This window comes from Mytilus edulis, unplaced genomic scaffold (genome assembly GCF_963676685.1).
Source record: "Mytilus edulis unplaced genomic scaffold, xbMytEdul2.2 SCAFFOLD_1212, whole genome shotgun sequence".
NCBI lineage: Eukaryota > Metazoa > Mollusca > Bivalvia > Mytilida > Mytilidae > Mytilus > Mytilus edulis.
The window spans coordinates 1,111-22,973 of record NW_027268664.1 but is presented as its reverse complement, the minus strand read 5'-3'; the positions used below and the strand labels follow the sequence as shown (position 1 = coordinate 22,973).

At 33.1% G+C, this 21,863-nt stretch overlaps 3 protein-coding genes across 3 annotated transcripts; all 3 read left to right on the top strand.

The window, feature by feature from the left end:
• The first annotated feature begins 1,435 nt into the window (after nt 1–1,435).
• Nucleotides 1,436–10,571, top strand: LOC139508177 (E3 ubiquitin-protein ligase Mdm2-like). The gene is made up of 5 exons (XM_071295923.1): nt 1,436–1,581; nt 7,224–7,409; nt 7,605–7,686; nt 7,968–9,482; nt 10,504–10,571. The coding sequence occupies exons 2-4, from the start codon at nt 7,390–7,392 to the stop codon at nt 8,103–8,105; spliced, it is 240 nt and encodes a 79-aa protein (XP_071152024.1). The 5' UTR covers nt 1,436–1,581; nt 7,224–7,389; the 3' UTR covers nt 8,106–9,482; nt 10,504–10,571.
• Nucleotides 10,572–11,288: 717 nt separating this feature from the next.
• Nucleotides 11,289–15,648, top strand: LOC139508176 (uncharacterized). Its single transcript, XM_071295922.1, has 2 exons — nt 11,289–11,705; nt 13,387–15,648. The coding sequence occupies exons 1-2, from the start codon at nt 11,435–11,437 to the stop codon at nt 13,698–13,700; spliced, it is 585 nt and encodes a 194-aa protein (XP_071152023.1). The 5' UTR covers nt 11,289–11,434; the 3' UTR covers nt 13,701–15,648.
• Nucleotides 15,649–15,735: 87 nt separating this feature from the next.
• On the top strand, nt 15,736–18,483 carry LOC139508175 (uncharacterized). The gene is made up of 3 exons (XM_071295921.1): nt 15,736–16,433; nt 17,184–17,319; nt 18,218–18,483. The coding sequence occupies exons 1-3, from the start codon at nt 15,755–15,757 to the stop codon at nt 18,468–18,470; spliced, it is 1,068 nt and encodes a 355-aa protein (XP_071152022.1). The 5' UTR covers nt 15,736–15,754; the 3' UTR covers nt 18,471–18,483.
• Nucleotides 18,484–21,863: the final 3,380 nt, after the last annotated feature.

Sequence of the window (21,863 nt, the reverse complement as noted above, 5' to 3'; positions counted from 1 at the left end):
TAAAAATATAAAATCAATTTACACTAGTACAAAAACTGTCTGTAATAAAAAAAAAAAAAAAAAAAAAAAAAAAAAAACCCTCTAGATCTAAATAATCGAGGTCCCGAATTTACAGAAATTTAAATCCCGACATCCCGAAATTAGAAAAAATAAATCTTGGATCCCGAAAGGGTCAATCCCGAAATCCCGAGCTTATAAACACCTGATCCCGACGTCCCTAAAAAGTCAAGCCCTCTCCCTCTGCCATGTAATTATCAAAATTTTCCGAGCTTAAAAACACCCGATCCCGACGTCCCTAAAAAGTCCTGCCCTCTCCCTCTGCTATGTAATTATCAAAATTTTCGTGTTTATGCTGCACACAGCAGAATTTGTTTTCTTTCTTGATACTCAACCCAAACAACTCAGACTAAATGATCTCATTAAACATATTGCGGATAGCCATTTAATAAAAAAATAGTATAGAAACTGACTAACTAAAGTTTATTCAGTACAAAATCCAGCACAAAAGGATCATCGCTGAAACACTTGAGCACATATAAATAAAAAAAAATTTAAAAAACAAACAAACAAAATCATGAAACTTTTATTTGAATTATAGAAAAAAGATATCAGTTTCCCTTTGTGATCCTTTATGTATCCAAACCAAAATTGTAAAAAAACAACAACAGTTCTTTGATTTGCAAAGAACGACAATAAATTCTATGTTATCATTATTTGAACTGATGAAGGTTATACAAAAAAAAAAAAAAAAAAAAAAAAAGAAACATTTTCTGATTAGCTGAAGGGTGGTTTTCATTCGGCAATCCTTGGTAGAATCCGCTACTCTCCTTCCTAGATGAGGATAAAATCGTCCGAGTTGAGACGAAGACAAGTTTTAGAACTATGTAGATAAGAACATTCTATGCGTGGATTAAGTTTTTAGACACTATGAACGTTTTATTCGATTTTGATGAAAACAGAGTCTCTGATGAAAAGACAAAGTGTTTTTAGCTTTTACTGAGAGCCTTAGTCTATACTGTGACTGTGTTATAGTAGTCTCAGGTCTATATTGTGAAAGGCGAACTATTTTAGATTTTAATGCTGCAAGCTTGTTATTCTTTTTACCAGTGCGAACGTGAGCGTGAGTGAAGTAATTTATTTTACAACATTTATCTTTAAGAATGAACTATTTTACTATTTTACTACGTAAACATATATGATAATCCCCCTGTATATATGTCCGGTAACTAGCCTATTAAACGCAACTAAGAATACTACAAGCTATACGTGCAACTAGAACGTGATCCTGTATATATTAGTGGAGGATATAGTGTACATATTATATTCCTACATTCGTGGTGGTGGGTTTTGTTCTACACGCCGTAACGGTGTGGTTGTCCTACAAAGGATGTGAAGATTTAAAAGAAGAAGTTTACCTTATCTCCCTTCCAGAACTATTTATAGGTGGCGCTGTATACAGCATGGATGCTGATTTGTTTTGTGCATACAGAGTATAGTTTCAGTAAATTACATCCACATGGCGCAAAATTATTTAGTAAAGTTGTTTGATTGCCAGAGGGATGTTACATCATATCTCAAAAGGTTAGGACTGAAATGTGGGCAGAGACAGAACAGAACAGAACAGAACATATTTTGGGTTCGCGGGTCTAAAATTATTTGATTTTTTTTTATTTATGAAATATAGGATTTCTCTATATTTTTCTATAAATGAACTTTATCTTATACTTAATAGAAAAATGAAATAAAAAAATGGGGTCACCGTTCATTTACGCTCACAATCTGCCTTCGAAAGGAGCATACATTTTTGTTAATGTCCTTTTTTTCTGTTGAACTAATAGGAGAAATAGCGGCAATATCGAAAAGACGAAATAAAAAAATAACTAAATTACAGAAATCGCTAAAATTTTACAATTATTTAGTCTATGTACAGCTTATTCGAAAACAATAAAAAATATAGGTCACCGATGAGTTAAAAAAGATATTTCAATTTTTATGCCAAAAAATGGCATTTTTGCACCAAAAGGGAGATAATTTGAAGCTTTTTCAATGACATCTACATTTTAAAAGTCTGCTGGGGCCAACACGAATTGATTTTTTGGAATGATTTTTGTACCATATGATAAAGTAACAGCTACTTAAGGTAATCAATAAAATTTGTAATGAAAAATTAATGTTTAATTTTTTTCTGAAAATCTTATACCCGCGAGCCTCCTTAAGGGCCTACAAGGGGCATACAGAGCATACATGAATAAGGAAAAAGAACATTGATTTGCATAGATACATGGATACAAACAATTTTTTTACATACAGTTACAATACAATTACTAACTCATATTCACAAGATTTTACAGCCGAAATTCTGTCGGAAGGCAATATAATCGCTATGCGGATAATTTGGGCAGTTTTTGTTTAAAATTAATTATGTGGGTTCGTGGTCTAGTATTTAAGACCGATGGCTACAGTGCTAAAGGTCCCAGGTTCGATCTCGACTCGGGGCGCTGGAAATTCAGTACCATAAGTAGGGTGATTTTCATCCTCCCACACACATCTCGGGGACCTAGACCGGAATGGGTATCCAACCGTAGTCTAAAATCGGTCATCTTGTCAGTTCGTTAGGTATTTGTGTTTGAACTTACATAATGTAAGACATGGGGAAACTACGCATTGACGTCACTACAGCGTAGAAAAACAGTGTTGAATACGTTTTTTTCTGCACTTTTGAATAAAAAAACATTTCTTAAGGTATGTTTTCATACACCTTATCGCTAATCCCGGCTGACCCGGCCGCTTGAACTTTTGACGTCAACAACAATCACTTTTTCATTGTGGTGTCAGATATTTTGCTTTATGAAGTCAAAATTTTATGGGAACCTGTGTGATATCCAGTAATAGCAGACAAATAGCGATAAGGTGTATTGTTGTTCCCCATTATTGCTAAAAAAATGCCAATTTTCTAATGCTCATTTCGATCCTGATTTCCTATTGTCTAAAAACATTCTAGAACTTCACAAAATACCACTTCCGGCATCCATTGCTTTGTGTACATTGTTAATGTTAATTATCACTGAACTAGTATATATGTAAGCTTCAAAGCTATGTCCAGCCTCAAATCTATGTCCTTTCAGCAAATCTATGTCCTTTTTAATATTGCGTCATAGACGTTCCAAATATTCATCCTTTACTGTCTTTTTAGTAAATAAATATGTGCAGTTTCATTTTTGAAGGCGGCATACAATATTAACACATAAGTCATGTAAAGATTTTAACCACATACATGGAGAAATGACTTAATAAAAAAAGTCATAAATTTATCGTGGATTTTATTTTTACAAAATTACTACTCCATAACAATACGTTGGAGAGTTTCGTTCGTTCGTAAACTATGATGTTGAGAAACGTTTTATAAAACAAAAAACCTACAATGCCGAACTTATTAGATGGGCATAAATGTGCACATGGCGAAACAAACTGGAAAAAGGATTTAAAACATTACACAGATTTGAGGCCTTATCTTTTTTAACGGACATAGATTTGCAAATGACGTCACGATTGAAAATCGGACACAGATTTGAGGCCGAATCTTTTTTACGGACATAGATTAGCGATGGACGTCACAATGGGGCATAAATTTGAGAAACAGACACAGATTTTGAGGTCGTACACAGACCTGAGGTTTACATATATATTTATTTAGCAGTCAGGGGACTTACTGAAATAAGTGATTTTTAAATGATTTTTAAATCACTTATTTGAGTAGCAAATTCGAGGTTTTGTCACAAATTGGGATTTTGTAGTTTTTTCAAAATTTTAAACACATAGGTTTAAATAACATCTTTTAATTAGTAAAATTAAAAAATATGAACTTTTTGCTTCTTTTCAAGTAGCAAGTTTTATGCCTTTGATGCTATCATTTACCTGAAAATTCTATTTTAGTTGAAAAAATGCTATAATAATGGCTTTACATTATGAACTGATACTTTCTTAAAAGATTTTTCACAGCAGTGGGAGTATTTTTCCTGTGAAGTTCAAGGTTTCATCTTTCTGATTATGTAATAAAATTCTACTGTTCGCGATAAAAATTTCACTGTTCGGGGGTGTTGAAATTAGTGGGGGTTATTAAAAGAATGATACTTAAAGAAGTGATTTTTGGGAAGGAAATTAAGGTCTGATACTTAAACAAGTGATTTTTATGTCATTATCCTAGATTCAGTACAAGGTCATCACCTGAAATGACCTGGTCATCCTAGACAACACAGATGTTGGTTCTGATAAGTTTAGAAACATAATTAGTCCCTGGATCATTAGTATTCTATATTTAAAGCTACACTAATATTAAATCACTTCTTCTAGTGATTTATTTGTACTACTTAAATAGGTGATTATTAAAGAAAGACAACTCTAACTTCCAACCTTTATGGAAATAATGTTACTTGAATCAGTGATTTAGAAAATCACTTGTTTAAGTAAGTCCCCTGACTGTTTAGGGGACATCTGAAGGATGAGGGAATTTCTGGCTGCATTGAAGACCTCAATATGTGATACAAGGGGAAAATATTAATGAATTTAAAAAAATATTATAATCAAACGATTGTGTAATTACAATGAGTAGTTTTTATACGACCACAAAAATTTTAATTTTTCGTCGTATATTGCTATCACGTTGGTGTCGTCGTCGTCGTCGTCCGAATTCTTTTAGTTTTCGCACTCTAACTTGAGTAAAAGTGAATAGAAATCGATGAAATTTTGACACAAGGTTTATGACCACAAAAGGAAGGTTGGGATAGATTTTGGGAGTTTTGGTCCCAACATTTTAGGAATTAGGGGCCAAAAAGGGCCCAAATAAGCATTTTCTTGGTTTTTCGCACAATAACTTTAGTATAAGTAAATAGAAATCGGTGAAATTTAAACACAAGGTTTATGACCACAAAAGGAAGGTTGGGATTGATTTTGGGAGTTGAGGTCCCAACAGTTTAGGAATTAGGGGCCAAAAAGGGGCCCAAATAAGCATTATTCTTGGTTTTCGCACCATAATTTACGTAAATAGAAATCTATGAAATTTAAACACAAGATTTATGACCATAAAAGGAAGGTTGGGTTTGATTTTGGGAGTTTTGGTCCCAACAGTTTAGGAATAAGGGCCCAAAGGGTCCAAAATTGAACTTTGTTTGATTTCATCAAAAATTGAATAATTGGGGTTCTTTGATATGCTAAATCTAACTGTGTATGTAGATTCTTAATTTTTGGTCCTGTTTTCAAATTGGTCTACATTAAGGTCCAAAGGGTCAAAAATTAAACTTAGTTTGATTTTGACCATAATTGAATCCTTGAGGTTCTTTAATATGTTGAATCTAAAAATGTACATGTACTTAGATTTTTTATTATTGGCCCAGTTTTCAAGTTGGTCCAAATCAGGGTCCAAAATTAAACTTTTTTTGATTTCATCAAAAATTGAATAATTGGGGTTCTTTGATATGCCAAATCTAACTGTGTATGTAGATTCTTAATTTTTGGTCCCGTTTTCAAATTGGTCTACATTAAAGTTCACAGGGTCCAAAATTAAACTAAATTTGATTTTAACAAAAATTGAATTCTTATGCTTTTTTGATATGCTGAATCTAAACATGTACTTAGATTTTTGTTTGTGGGCCCAGTTTTCAAGTTTGTTCAAATCAGGATCCAAAATTATTATATTAAGAATTGTGCAATAGCAAGAAATTTTCAACTGCACAGTATTCAGCAATAGCAAGAAATCTTCAATTGCACAGTATTGTGCAATAGCAAGAAATTTTCAATTGCTCAGTATTGCGCAATAGCAAGAAATCTTCAATTGCACAGTATTGTGCAATAGTAAATATTTTCAATTGCACAGTATTGTGCAATAGCCAGAAATATCTAATTGCACAATATTGTGCATTAGCAAGAAATTTTCAATTGATTGGAGTTATCTTTCTTTGTCCAGAATAGTAATTGAGTCAACTTAAATCATTGTTTTATACAATATACAATGTATATTCACTTTTACTACCAACTGATAAATTAAAACAATCTTTACCATTCAGTGATAACAAGCACCTTTTGTTACATTTTAATATTTTATGATGTATTTAAATGAGTAGTTATTGTTGCAAACTCCATTAGAAATTTGAATTGAGATCAGTTTTGGAAAAAGGGAAAGGGGTGTGTGAAAAAAAGTGGGGGCGGGTTAAATTTTTCTCATTTGCTCAAAGGCAAAAACAAATTTTTAAGTTCATTAGACCACATTCATTCTGTGTCAGAAACCTATGCTGTGTCAACTATTTAATCACAATCCAAATTTAGAGCTGTATCCAGCTTGAATGTTGTGTCCATACTTGCCCCAACCGTCCAGGGTTCAACCTGTGCGGTCGTATAAAGCTGCGCCCTGCGGAGCATCTGGTTGAGTTATCAATTTTTAAAATTTTATTACCAATCAACATTATCCAGTCAGTCTTTTTAGGCAAAATTTTTAGAAAATGGGTGAGGGGTACAAAAAATGATTTTACCAGAAGCATGTACATCCCATATCTCTTTTTTCTTTTCAAATTTCTTAGATATGTATTTTCTCAATCATTTATAACAAAGAAGTTAAAAAAATATGCATTTTGTTCTTCAAACACACAAATTTACAAAATCGACAGCATGGTGAATTTGACTCAAAAAGCATCAAAATATGATAAAACTTTCTTATATTAATACCTACCTATGTATAGTAATTTTAATTTAAACTTATTCAGATTCAGTGGTGGATCCAGCCATTTTAAAGGGGGGGGGGGGGGGGGGGGGGGGGGTGGTTCCCCAACACAGAGTAAAGGGTGGATTCTAACTATATGCTCCCATTCAAATGCATTGATCGGCCAAAAAAAAGGGGGGATTCCAACTTTCGGAACCCCCCCCCCTTGATCCGCCACTGCAGATTGGTCCTCTTCATCTTAATTGAAAGTATGAACAATGATGAAAAAAAGTTTAATTGTGGATTTGGGTGTTTTTTTCATGATAATAGCCCAAAAATAGGTAAAAATTGATGAAAAATGGGAAAATCATGAAAATTTGATACTTTAAAAGGGCTGTAGCTAAACATTGCTAAAAAAGAAGTGCACCACCATATGATTTATAATGTCTTTACAAGACTTATAAACCCAAAAATCACTCAGAGGTGTGCATCCTTAATTCAATTTAAATATTTTCATAATTTCATTTTATTTCAGCACAATTACACTGTAAGTGGTCAAGTAACATCAAGCCAAGTAAACGTGTGCAATAATCCAAATTTAATTGTACGACAGTCTCCTGATTCATACAGCACACCTGCAGGATCAAATGTATCTACTTTGAAGCAACTCACAGAGTCCCATTGCATAACAACTGAAGAATATGAAGTCAATTATCCTATGGTAAGTTATCAGAGAGTGTTGGCAGTTTCTTAAAACGTTGGAGATTTGTTTGCCTCACCTACTATAGTAGAGGGAATTATGTTTTCTGGATATTTGTTAATTTGTAATCTTTTTATCTATCTATAGTAGAACTTGTAAACATGAGAATTGTATTGAAAGCAAATGTCAAAATTAATGTTCGTCTTATATTTGTAGGTCAGACCCAGACGTGAATTTCTTGACCGTCATTGTACTTAAACAAGTAGGTGCATCATGGGAAGTGTTAACCAGAAAAGAGGTAAATATTTCTCTGAATTCAGAAATTATTTCCATGATTTTATTAATGCCAAAACTGCACAGCACCAGGTTTCACAATAATTAAAGCTTTTATTCATATTTTCAGTAGTGATTTTATCTTTATTGCAATCAACATATTTAAATACTGTAAACATAATAATAAATGAAGAAATTTATGTCAAGTTTTTATTATTCATGTTATTGTAAAAATGCTACCATATCAATTTTGACACTATAAAAACTTGCATTCTTAATTTCAACTGGTTTATGTGTAAATTGAAGGTCTGTAGTTATCTGAAGGATTACATTGGTAGCAGACAGTTGTATAATCAGAATGACCCTAGTATCGTGTTCTGTAAAAAAGATCCTCTGGGAAAAGTATTTGGAGTTGATAAGTTTACCTTCACAGAAGCAACGTAAGTATTTATCTATAATTGTATACATTATCACTGAACTAGTATACATATTTGTTTAGGGGACAGCTGAAGGACTCCTCAGGATGCTGGAGTTTCTCTTTGCATTGAAGACCCATTGGTGGCGTTCCACTGTTGTTGGCTCTATGGGCAAGTTGATGTCTCTTTGACACATTCCCCATTTCCATTCTCAATTTTATGTATATGTATATAATATGCATGTTCTGTACCATTGAGGCCACATTTAAAAGAATGTCTGTTTCCCCTCCCCCGGGTCTACTCTTTGTAAACAAACCAGGCAGGCAGGTAATTTTTTTTTCCATGGTTTGACTTGTCCACTGGAGGCCACTTATCAGTTGTTAGTGCTCAATTTGAGTGTATTTATTTATATTATCAATCCTTTTGCTTTCAAGCACTATTCAAAATATGCACATTTAGTGCATAAAACTAATGTAGCATTAAAGTGTATATTTACTTCTTTCTGATTTGACAGTTATTAAAGCTTTTATTAATAACATATTTTAAAGTACAGCTATTTTTAGAACCAGGCAGATCTTAAAAAAAGTGATTCATCCAATATTCCAATTCTCAGTTTTTTGTGTATAAATATCTTCACTACAGTATTAAAGATAAGAATATACAAAAAAAATCACCAACAAATAGTAATACAAATAAAAATAATGATATTAAATCACTAGTTGTTCCTATCATTCCTTTGTAAATTGCACACTATTGAATGATGCTTATTTGGATGAACAACTAAGAACCCAGTATAATTATACACCAAATTGAAGTTTTATAACTTTTCTATGTTTATCATGTAAACATGGTAAAAGTGTGTTTTTTTTTTAATAAAAGTGTAGAAAAAGAAATTTGAAAATTTGTTAGTTTGCCTGAAATTATCTCCCTTTTCCCGTAAAATTATGGAGCTCTCTTACTTGAAAACCATAAAATGTCTATTGTTTATATTCCATATCAACAACTATGGAAGCAGACGTTGAGATGAGATGCAGTTTCTCATGCTTTAGTAATGTAAAATGTGATACATCAATCTTCTATCCCGCTGAAAACGCTGTGATTTTGAAAAAGGAATGCATTAAGGATATAAGAAATCACCTAATTTCTAACAAACTGGGAAAATTTACAAATTTAAATGAGGGACATTTAATTTGCTTTCGGGCTGGAATATTTTCTGTCATGGGAGAATATTTGGGGTGTCCGAACCACAGGTATTCTCTCGGTATGAAGTGGAGGAGGAGCAGCATATTATGTGGTCATCCTGACCACAAGGGTAAATCCAAGCCTGAATCCGACCGGGCAGTCACGCCTCAGATAAGCCACCACCTTTTGAGAACCAGAGGAGTTGTGCTTCCAATAGGATCAGGTAATCATCTCAAGTTTAAAGATAATTAGGAGGCTGTTTGATAACTTAATAAAACTTCAGAACCCAAGCCCTTAATTTGCAGTGTAGTACTGACAATTTTTTTAAAGAGTAATGTGGGACAAATGTGGGGGTAGAGTGAATTAATCTTAATTTTCAGTCTGAACTGTATCATGTCTGTTCGCCCTAATAACACATTTGCCCTGAGTCCGTTTTCTAGAAAATATTAATATTCAGGGCATCGAAGTTGAATAAACTTATTCAGATATTCAGGGGGGGGGGAGCTATGCTAAACATGTATTTTTAAAAAAAAATCTAAGTAAGTTTACATTTTGTCTTGCTAGTACTAGTGGCTACATGTATGCAATTTTTTAAAGTCTGAACATGAAAGTAATATATTGTCAATAGATCTTCCAAGGTCTGAAGAACCATATTTTTTGTCTGTATTATATCATTTAAACCAACCATTTTTGGAGTAATTTAGGTGCCTTTCAAACCATATGTGTACACCATGTACACATTTACTCCAAAAATGGTTGTTTTTTTATGATATAATACAATGTAATACAGACAAAAATATGGTACAGGGTCTACTGAAATGTCTGCTTTTCTTGAATAGAACTATATATACAGTTGGGACAAAATTTAAGATGTGGTCTTCTGTGACATGTCATACATTTATGAATGTGCCAAAATTTAAACTTCAATCCCTGCATACAAGTGTTACTGTAAAAAATTTAGAAAACAATCAAAACTTATGAATGCAACAATGATTTCCCCATATACATGTTCATTATTTATATATTTCTTGACAATCTGTTCATTGCATGATTTGGTTTTTCACAGAATAAAACAATTGTAGTAATAAAATTATATTATCCCTAGGCCCATAGACATTATACACTTATTAAATTTAAAATAAAATGTACAAAATTTTAAAATTTATCACACACATTTGTACTTTTTTTATAAATTCAAAAATTAGAAAGTGCAAGTATCAAAATTATTTCTTTTTTTTATATAGGTTTGTGCAGAAATTGCAGACAGATTGTTACCAGAGAAATTGAAGAATCTATCTGGCCAAATTTTGAGGTACAACTTAAATGTGTACATGTATTATATAATCAAAGCAATATACCTTATCACTATTTATCTGCCATTACTGCAAAAATTCCAGTAAAATTTAAACGTCTGACATGATAGATAATATATCTGACACCACAATGGAAAAGTTATTGTTGTATTATCTCATAAGTTTAAGCAAAAGAGGTTTTTTGGTCAAGGGGAACAGATTTCCAAATACTGATATGGTGTATATATATACATGTAAATGCATACCAAAAAAAAACCAAAACAATCAAAACATTTTATTTGTATTGATACAAAACATTTTTTTTTAATTTAAAACAACAGGCCTGAAGGTTATAAATTGTAGACATTCTGCAGAGAATTAAACGCAACCTTCAAAAATGAGCAAATCCCATACCAGGGGGGGGGGTCTCTTCCTATATAAAGGTATATACATATGTGCTGCTGGAATGGGTCCCTTTTTTGATCCGTCAAATATATCAATGGGGTGCAATTTTACCGAGGAAATATATCAATAGGTAGTAATTGACCGATTGTGATATATCAATGGGTCATAAATTTCAGTTTGTTGTGCAACGATCTTCACTGAATTTCCCAAACTCTTTGTCATTAAAATTTCCACATCTGCTGAAACTTATTTACACAAGTTTTGATATTGATTAAATTTAATTACACTGTCACAATTAATAATCTTCAGTAAATTACCGAGTAGATATTGAACCTTTTGCACTAGTTGCGTCACGTGAGTTGCGTAACACATCGATTTATTTGCACTTAATTTGTTGCGTCTATTCTCATTGACATTGTGTGTCTTGCTTAATCACTTTTAATTTGTTGAAAGAATTTGTCATTATTTGATTGCCAAAATGAAAGACATACGAAGCATTGACAGAGGGAAATGTTTAAATTGTCATGAATGTGAGGAATTTACTGGAACTTTAAGATGTGATTATTGTGACTGTGTAGCTGCAAAACACATTCGAAAACAAGAGGAGGAAGCTATAACGGGAGATGAATCAAACAAACATTTCAAATTGGACACTTTGGAACATAGTGGTCATAGTGATGTAGGATTAACATCACTGACGAGTGGGTTCGAGAATTTAGAAGAAAACTGCGTAGAAGAAGTTTCAAATGGTATGTGCAAACTTAATTTCAACCAAGTGTTGTATTTTTATTTGTTCGTCCATAATAAACAACGTTTCACGTTTAGGGGACGACTTTTTGATATTCTGGAGGGGGGGCGGCAGGAGTTTTTGTTTCGGATGAGTTATTTGTTTTCACTTTATGCCAATCCAACGTTATTTATTTTTCACCGCGTAACTGTTTATTTTCAGCTATTGCCAGGACAAGTTATTTATTTTCAAAACCTGTTATTAATTTTCAAAATCCTGCCTGATGAGTTATTTATTTTCACTTTATGCTTAACCAGTTTATTTATTTTTCACGGCTTCGCTGCTCAACTATTTATTTTCAGCTTTTGCCAGGACAGGTTATTTATTTTCAAAATCCTCCTCCCCCCTCCTTGGCAATATATCAATTACAATTTAAATATTTCCATTAAATATGATGTTTTGTAAAGAAAAGACTTTTGAACTAATTTATTTATGTGATATTTGGTTAAATTTTGCAAGATTGATGAAATGTGAAACCATTTTTAAAAAAACTATGTTTACATAATATAAACATTAACTGACCCTTTTAAAGTCTGACAATTGTAACATAATCTGATGAAGACTGTGTAAAAGACTGTCAATATAAAGATTAAAATAAGACTGTACATGTCTGGTGTTCAGAAGTCTGTTTCACCAAAAAACTTAAGACTAAGATTGATCATAAGTATACTGACTTGTTCATGACTTACGATCAACTGTAGTCGTAAGATTTTTTGTGAAAATGACTGCAGAATCTTATTATATATCAAAAATATACAATTCCTTGATTTCATTTTAATAAAAAGAATGAAGTCATTTAAAATGATATAACCAATTGTTTTCAACCAATTGTTCAGAGAACAATTGATGGTGGTGGTCTTTCCCCATTGGTTAGTTGGTTGGTTATTTTGCAAAAATCATTATTTTTATTGATTGATCGGCAATCTGTCACACAGATAAATGGGGGCCAGTATTACACATTGTACTTGGTAAATTGATTGATAGGCAATCTGTAACACAGATAAATGGAGCCCGTATTACAGTGTACTTGATAAATAAATTTCTAATCATGATTAAATGATTACTCTGAATCATGATTTGATTGATTAGATCTTCATGAAGATCGATTGAATGGTAATTAATAGTAAAACTCGATTGATTGATCGGCAATCTGTAAAACGTCAATGGGGCCCGTATTACACAGTGTACTTGATTGATTGATTACATGGTCATTTTGAATCAAGATTTGACTGATTAGATCTTTATGAAGATCGATTGATTGGTAATACATGGTAAAACTCGATCGATTGACTGGCAATCTGTAAAACGGCAATGTGGCCCGTATTACACAATGTACTCGGTTGATTGATGCCTGATCATGCATGGTTGATTACATTGTTATTTTGAATCATGATTTGATTGATAAGATCTTCGTGAAGATCGATTGATTGGTAATATATGGTAAAACTCGAGCGAGCGACTCTGTCCGTCAGTCCGTCCCATGAACTTTGTATATATGAAGTGTGATTATAATAAAGACACCGACCTACTGTCTGCCGATACTTCCATTTAAATCAAGAGAGGAAGTATTCTTAGCACGACACAGCGTGCATTATTGTTACTATTTAAGTGTTTATAAATAATGCATTTTATTTCTTTTGCAGTTAATGATAGCATTTTCCATGATGGGATTTCAAGATTGGAGAGTCTTATTAGTGAACTAGAGAAAGAAGAAAATGAAAAATTCAATGTAAGCTGTAAATTTAAAGTTGTTGAGGAAGATGGAAAATCTTTGTTTTCTTGCTCTCTTTGCAAAAAAAATTACAAGTTGGGAGATTTTGGAAAGAAAATCCAAAATGTTAAATTTCATGCCAGTTCAAGGGGACATTTGGCAAATGTTTATGCAGTTGGGATGAACAAGGAATTTTTCTGCTTAATCGAAAGAATGCACATTGTCGCTGCTGCAAAATTGACATAAACTTGGGATGCAGAGGAAATCCTGTCCAGAGAGCCAGGGAACATGCAAACAGCAGAGACCATAAGGAACGACAGGCTAAGTTTCAGACTAACAAAACTAGAGACATTGCAAGCTTTTTCATTAAAGGTAACTTGAATGAAGAGAAAACCAGTTGACTAGATGTGACAAAGTGTCAAGGATATTATTTAAATAATACAACATATCTCATGGCATCAGGAGAGGAACAGTCTTTCAATGTTAAATTATTAATCAATGACGTTAAAGTAGGAGAAGACGACAGCAAAACAAGCTGGTATCCTTTGCCATTTGTAACTGTTAATTTAAAGAAACATACAACAGAATTTAAAGGAACATTTAAGCATGTTAAATGTACTGGTTATGTGATGAAAGAAGGAAACATATGTGAGCTGTGCAAAGGTATACCTACTTTGCCATCCTTCAAAAAGAGGTTACTCTTACGTACTCTCAACGTAAATGATGGGAACAGGGACTTAACAAAGGTTCGTTTTGATTACATGACTAAAACAGAACAACTTAATTTACTTCAAAAGAAATCTGAAGAACTTAAAAAGTGTCGTTCAGATGCATTTTTTCTTAAAAGCAAACACATTCGATTAAAATTACGTACAAGAACACTTAGAGAGAAATTGACAGAATTTAGTTCAAGAGGTGACATTAAGGCAATTTACCATAAGCTAGTAAAAGCTGAGGAAAAGGGAATTTTAGATAACAAAAATGTTTTCCTTGAAACAATTGAATCGATTGCCAACAATTTCCATGTGCAAGGACCGCACGGGAAACGATATAAGTCTAGTACACGAAAAATTTTCGAAGCACTGTTAATCATGGGAGGTCCAAAACTGGCAAACTTTGTTGCAATTAACTTGGAAGGGCCAAATCTGAATACCATGTATCGATGGCGGAAATTGCCCACTTTGAAATGGCTCCTGAAATACAAGAAAAAAACTTTGTTTACTATTCAAAACTAGTAAAGGGTATTATGGAAATTTACAAAATACCACGAACTCCTGTTTTAGCGGCAGAAGATGAGACAGCTATTGTTGGTACTGTTATGTATCACCAAGATAGAGATGAACTTTTGGGGTTTTGTGGACCTAAAGACAACCACAAATGCATGGAGAATAATCACATAAAAGTTGGCAACGACCGTGATGCTTATGACCGTCTGGTAAATGCATTTGACAAGAACATTATTGGTAAATATGCAAGAGTTATATTACTTAATCCTTTGCATGAAAAGATTCCACATTTAGTAGCATTACTTATGCCAACATGCAACCGATTCACTCATCATACTGTATACCATCAGTGGCAAAAGGTACAAAATTTGTATGAGCTACATCTGGAACATGAATTAGGACCGCTTATAGGTAATAGTTCTGATGGTGACAGCAGGCGAAGAAAACTGCATTTACAACTCATGACATGTACCGCAGGAGACAGATTCAGACCTATTGGATGACATCTTGGTTTCATATTTTCAGCTAGGAAAGAAGTGGTTGAAAATGGTTATGTAATAAGAGAAATTGGAGATCAAGACGTAATACATAACCATAAGAAAATCATAAATCACCTTGATCATACATCAAGAATGCTACATATTGGACAAGATTTGCTTGTACATATGAACCAAATTGAGCTGGTTATGAGATCATTCCCTGTTTTAGTGCACGGGTTGACACGAGATCATGAACGGAGAGATCGTGATCGTCAAAACTGGAAAGTAGCACAGGAGTTATCATTTCAGAGGGTGCAAGATTGTCTCAATGATCTAATTAATGGAAGTGACGACCGTGCTCCTATTCCTTCAGTCAAAGGAACTAAGGCCTTTCTTTATGTGGTACATCAGTATGTTGACATTTTCTTCAGTCCGAAAGCTTCGCTTGCTGAACGTATCTCTCTCGCAGGATTTGTCACACATTTTCTAGGAATTTGATGGAATTATGTTTACCTTAATCAAGCACTTACTCTGACCTCCAATTTTTTGTCCCGAGAAACATATTGCGAGATTTATTTCAGTTCACTTTGCAGTAATGCTTATTTGCTTCTACAGAGATAATTTTCCAAACAGCCAATGCTTACTCCATCTAACAGGGTCAGATTGTTGCGAAGACTTCTTTTCAAAGAATGGCCAGTTTGTAGGCAACCATCATGTGTATCCATATGGTCAAATGTATCGCAATGTAAGCCATATGATCCGACTAAGTCAGATTGAAGCTAATGATAATGCCCCAAAGTTTGCCAAAGCCCACATTAAGCAGGAGAATGTATGGAAAAGTCAGTATCCTGGAGGAGTAACATGTTCCTTGAGAGACTACCCTGCTTTAGGCAAAGAAATTTCTGCATGGAAAATTGGAATACGTCGTGCCCGAGATCTTGCAAAGGAACTTGGAATAATTCCCCGTGACCTCAACATAGATTTAGGGTTTGATGATGACGACGGGGATGATGACGACAGGGATGATGATGATGGGGATGATGACGACGATACTGATGACAATTATGGATGGTTTTATAAACCCTTTGATAATTGTAACCATGATAAACTGTTTAAAAATCTATCAGGGGATACATGTAACAACAACAATCACGATTCTGATGAATATTGCGATGACGACGATTTGGATCCATGTATTGCTACGGATGAAACTCAGGAAATACATGATAGTAGTGATGATAGTCAAGATGAGAACTCTACATATACGCCAATGAGTAAGTACATTATGTTCAAAACAGTCTATTGACTTAAGGCACCTGAAAACACCTGTGCCTGAAAGTATATATGACAGACTATGGTCATAATTCTTTTAAAAGTATTCTTCAGGTTCTAAATTGTAAGATCGAACTATTTTTAGACAAATTTTGCGATCAATATGTCATCATACATGAAACAATTTTTAGTCACTTGTTTCCAATAACAATAATTTATAGTTCTACATGTTCTTTAAACAATAGTTTGTTCTGTGGAATTAATTATGCATAGGTGTTAAAATGATTTCTTGCCTTTTGACAAAAAGAACAAATACAAGTTAATAAACATATAAAAATATATTATTTATATAAAACATTTTTTGAAATCCCTAGTCAAGAGATTTGTCAACACGACCTCAGTTCCATTGAATGTTTAAAAAAAAACAGACTATTATAGCATAGGTTTAAATTGCACAAGTTTATACATTACATAATGTGAATACAAAATGTAGATGTCTTAGAAATTCACGAAAATGAAAATGTCTAAGAAGAAAAAATCGTGACATGGAACAACACCTTAATATCATTGTTGATTGTCATTTTTTTAATATTATTCGATATTCTATTTTTTTGATTGGATACTTGTTAAAACAATAAAAGCAAACACAACTACAAATGTATTGTTTTATCCAAAAATCAAAGCTTCTTAATATAAAACAGAGATGATTTTTTTTACTTGTATCTAATGTAACCTTTATCAATATATTTCAGACATTTTTGAACCAACAAGTTCAGAATTCATGGAAATGCATGAATGTATAGATGTAGCAATCGACAATTTTGAAGAACACTCTGACCAGAATAGCGTTAATATTGATGACAGTATACCGAGCTCTTTACAGAAACGGTAATTTAATATATTTAATATATATATATTCAGGAATTCTAAGGCGATAGTGATTTACCGTGTCATGGGAAATGCATTTTCTCTCTCTCATAAAACCTGTACACATGGTAATGTACGCATTATTTATCTATGTCACAGTTGTTCTTTGTGGTGAATGTTACTGATATGTCTGTTTTTTAGTCTACAGTGGTGTGATGTATGTGTTATTTTTTACACTTGCCATACATGCGGGAGGTTTGACTGGCCATAAAAACCAGGTTAAATCGACCATTATTTTCCGGAATAATGTCCCTGTGCCAAGTCATGAATTGGCAACTGTAAATCAGACAGTCCGTTTCTGTGTTTTGGTGTTAGGCTTTGTGTAATTATGTGTTTGCTGTTTTCTTGTGGTTGGTTGTTTCCCTCGGTTTTGGTGTGTTTCACGGATTGTTCACTTTTATCGTATTATGACTTTGTGAACAGCGGTATACTACTGTTGCTTATATTTATTTATGTTTGAGTACGCTGAATTAATTAAGAAGAAAGATAACCTTTACTGTAACAAACACTGAGGAAATAAGACATTAAAAGAAGTTACATGAGGCTCGCACAACGTTATCAAAGGACTCAGAATCAACCAATCAAATTATTGCCAGGTGTGATTCTGTCACCAGCTATGCTTGAATCACCCCCATCAGTACCCGAAAATGTGTGTTGCTAGCCAGTGCTATATGCACAAAAAACAAACCCAATAAGTAAAAAACATCTTTAAATTATATAAATGTTATAGTTAAGCATGGGAATTATGATAAGATTCTTCACATACTTTTACTGAATACAACCATGACAACTATTAATGAAAGATGTACAAAAGATCACTTAATTCAATGGAATTTCAGAGACAATTAATATTTTTTAGACAAAGAATAGACGCAACACTTCTGGTTCCAGAACATGGCATCCAACATAAGACAACTCTTGTAAAACTTCTAAATGAAGACCCAAATTTATCAAAAGACAGGTATGCAGTTAATTCTTACAGATACATTAATTTTTGTCAGATATCTTTCATGCCCTTAAATATAAGCCATACAAAAAGGCAGTGGCTATTTATCAAAATATCTAATTATAGCAGGCAAAATAGCATATTTCTAAAGCAATCTTCCTTTTAAGAAAAATCAAAAACAAAACCAAATGCAGATTGTCTTAGAATTTAAAAAATAATTTTACAAATTCACTCATATACAATGTATAAGTCGTTATACACAAAGAACTGACAAAGCGGAAAAATAAGAAATTTTAATCATAGCCGGCAAAATAGCACGATGCCGGCAAAAATGTCAGCTGCCTACAAAAGATTGATGAGGGGTCCTTGCAGTGGGTCATTGATGCATACACCTTTTAAAAAAAACCAATGGAATAATCGATTTGTTTTTAAAATACATACGGAAATGACTTACAAATTTATAATAACATTTTCCTGTGGTCGCAATGCAAAACATATGAATAAAGGCGGGTAGAGAGCAAGGAGGTGAACTGTGGTTTATTTTAATCAATAGTACAGAGTAAAGCGATGCTTGGGGCTGTCTTGATTTGATTTGTGAGAATCATGACAACCGAAACATGAAGGTCATGCTCTGACCTATAATTGCATACATTAAATAACTTGGGTCTTGGACGGAGAGGTGTCTCATTTGGTCATTGGCAACATAGCATATCTAATGTTTTGGCCTTCTTTTACTTTAAGGGTCCCTATACTTTAGAGTTAAGGAGCATTCGTGGTTATGGTTAGGTTAGGGGTTGTTTTAGGTTAGGGTTAGGGCTAGTGTTAGGTTTAAGTATGGGTTACGGCAAGGTTTGAGGTTTGAGGTTAAGAATAGTTTTGTAGAGTTCTTTATGGGTTGCGATCCCTAAAGTAAAAGAAGGCCAATATTTTTTATGTATAAACCCTCTTTCATGGCATCATGCTTATGAATTCCTACATGCATAGGAAAACTAGTTTTTTAATATTTATGAAATATTTAATTTAGGCAAATTTTAAGTGCATTTGAAACTTAAAAAAAGCCTCCAAAAATGGATTTAATTTCGAAAATTGACGAATTTATATTTGTTACAGGTTAGTGCGTGTACGACAGGCTCTGGCTGCCTTACCAAATATGGCCAAATCGGCACAATTAGGAACAGACAACGGCATTAATCTTTTTGAGGACTTCGCCTATGTTGATAGGACAGCAAAGACTTTTCAAATTGGACGCATCCAAAGGATGCAAAGAACAATTGTAGCTAAAAACAAAAGGCAGTTGGACATAAAGATACGGTTTCTTTTTCGGCAGACTTTTTAAACGACTTACAAATTACATTTTCAAAGTACGAGAGGATAAGTGAAGACACGTACAAGATTAACATATTTGAAATAGTCTCAATAACAGCCTCTGATATCATATGCCATGTCAATTTAACATTTCAATCTGGTGTATTAATTCTTTCTGCAGAAGAATTATCTGTTATTGAGCAATCAGTCGAAAAGTTAATGAACACAAACCATGGTAAAACAAAAGAAGGTAGAGCTACAGGACAGAAGAGATCAGTTTCACATCAACATGCATTTCAGGACTTTGACGGGAGATTTGCTGAAGTTGTTATCCCGTCACATTCTGAATCAGACAATCGCCGAAGTTCAAGGATACTGAAGCAAATCCACTACATTACATAGGTGCAAAACCACCAAAGAGTTTTCTATTACTTATAAATAAGAAGATGTGGTATGAGTGTCAATGAGACAACTCTCCATGCAAGTCACAATGTATAAAAAGTTAACAGTTATAGGTCAAAGTACGGCCTTCAACACGGAACTTCTATTACTGTTTGTTAAATTAAATTTTTCAAAAAATTGTGCAGAATTTGCTTAACTTTTCAACTGATTGCTCATAGAGCAAAAAAATGCATTAAATACAGGTTTATTTCCTCAAAACTGCGTGTTTTTGGCTCATAATTATAACCAGCTGTGAAGTCATATTGTTTGTGCTATTGCACCTTCAAAACAGTGTTTTTACTTGTTATTGTTTGAAAAGTTCAATGTTTCATATAAATTAAAGTGTATTGTATAATTGAAAAGTGTTTTTGATGTATAATAAGATTGTATATGCATATAGGTACTATTTGAGCTGATAAATATATGAATGGGTTATGATTTCGCTGTGAAATATATGTAAAGGTAGGGATTTCACAATTATTCAATATATGAATGGGGGGTGTTTTTAAAATCCCAGCTGCACACCTGTACCCAAAATCCCATGTTGAGACCCCCCATGTCCCATACAGCAAAGTCAGATATAAAAAGCCGTGAAATCACAAATGTATAACCATTCATACTAGAAAAATAAGGGCCTATAATTAGGGTAAAATTTCTTTTTTTAAGGAAAACCAATATATGTTACACAGCAACATATATCAACCACTTAATTACAGGCTCCTGACTTGGGACAGGCACATAACTTCAGAATGAGTCAAAATTAAAAATGTTAGCAGGATCCCAACCTTACTTCTAACCCGGGACCAGTTTTACATTACATGTTTATAAAATCATGCTTTTTTCATGACAATAAAATATAATGTCAGGACTAGTATACATGTAAGTAACATGTACATGTATTACATTTTAACAATGAACAAAAGTTATTCTGAGACCTGTCAAACATTGTCAAAAGGAGTTGCACATTAGACGGATATATTGATTTTAGTGATCAGCTTGTTATGATATTGATTTAATGTAAACATTTCTTCAAATATTTTATGATTGTAGGTTTTTATGCCCTGACAAACATGACAAAGGGCATTATATTTTTTTTGTCTGTCTTCAGGTTACAGTTTCAGGTCAAAGAAGTTTTTGATAAAGTACATTTAATCAACTTAAAATTTAGTACCAATCTTGCCTTATTTGCCTAAGATATGATATTTTAATCTCAATGCCAAATTGTCCACTGAACATAGCAATTGATAGTGCAATTGGGGCTCATGTGATTTATGGACATATTCTTGTTTTTCTAGTTATTTTCAATGTTTGTAAGGCCTTGAAGAATATTTTTTCTATTTTATTTTTCAGATATTTGTAGCACCAAGTAGAGCAAATCCTGTAGAAGAAAATAAAGACTTCAAGCCAGATAGCTTATTAAAGGTATAAACCTTCATTATTGTACACACTATACTATGTTGCCAAAATATGTAAAACTTCTCTGGTCTACAAACAAATTTATTTCAAACTTTTTGTAGATGATGCACTTAAAACTTTTTATTATCATGATAACATGTATATTCATGTAGATATGAGAAGATGACTGATATGGTATAAGTCCCAATGAGACAACTTTCCTCCTAGTCATAATTTATTATACCGTTGCGGAGGGTATAATGTTTTTGACCCGTCAGTCCGTCCGTCCGTCAGTCCTGTTTCTTGTCATCGCAACTCCTCTCAAACCACACAACAGAATTTCACGAAACCTTTTCAGATAAAAAGGACATACTATGTAGTTGTGCATATCGACAGGAAATTGCGATTCAATTTTTTT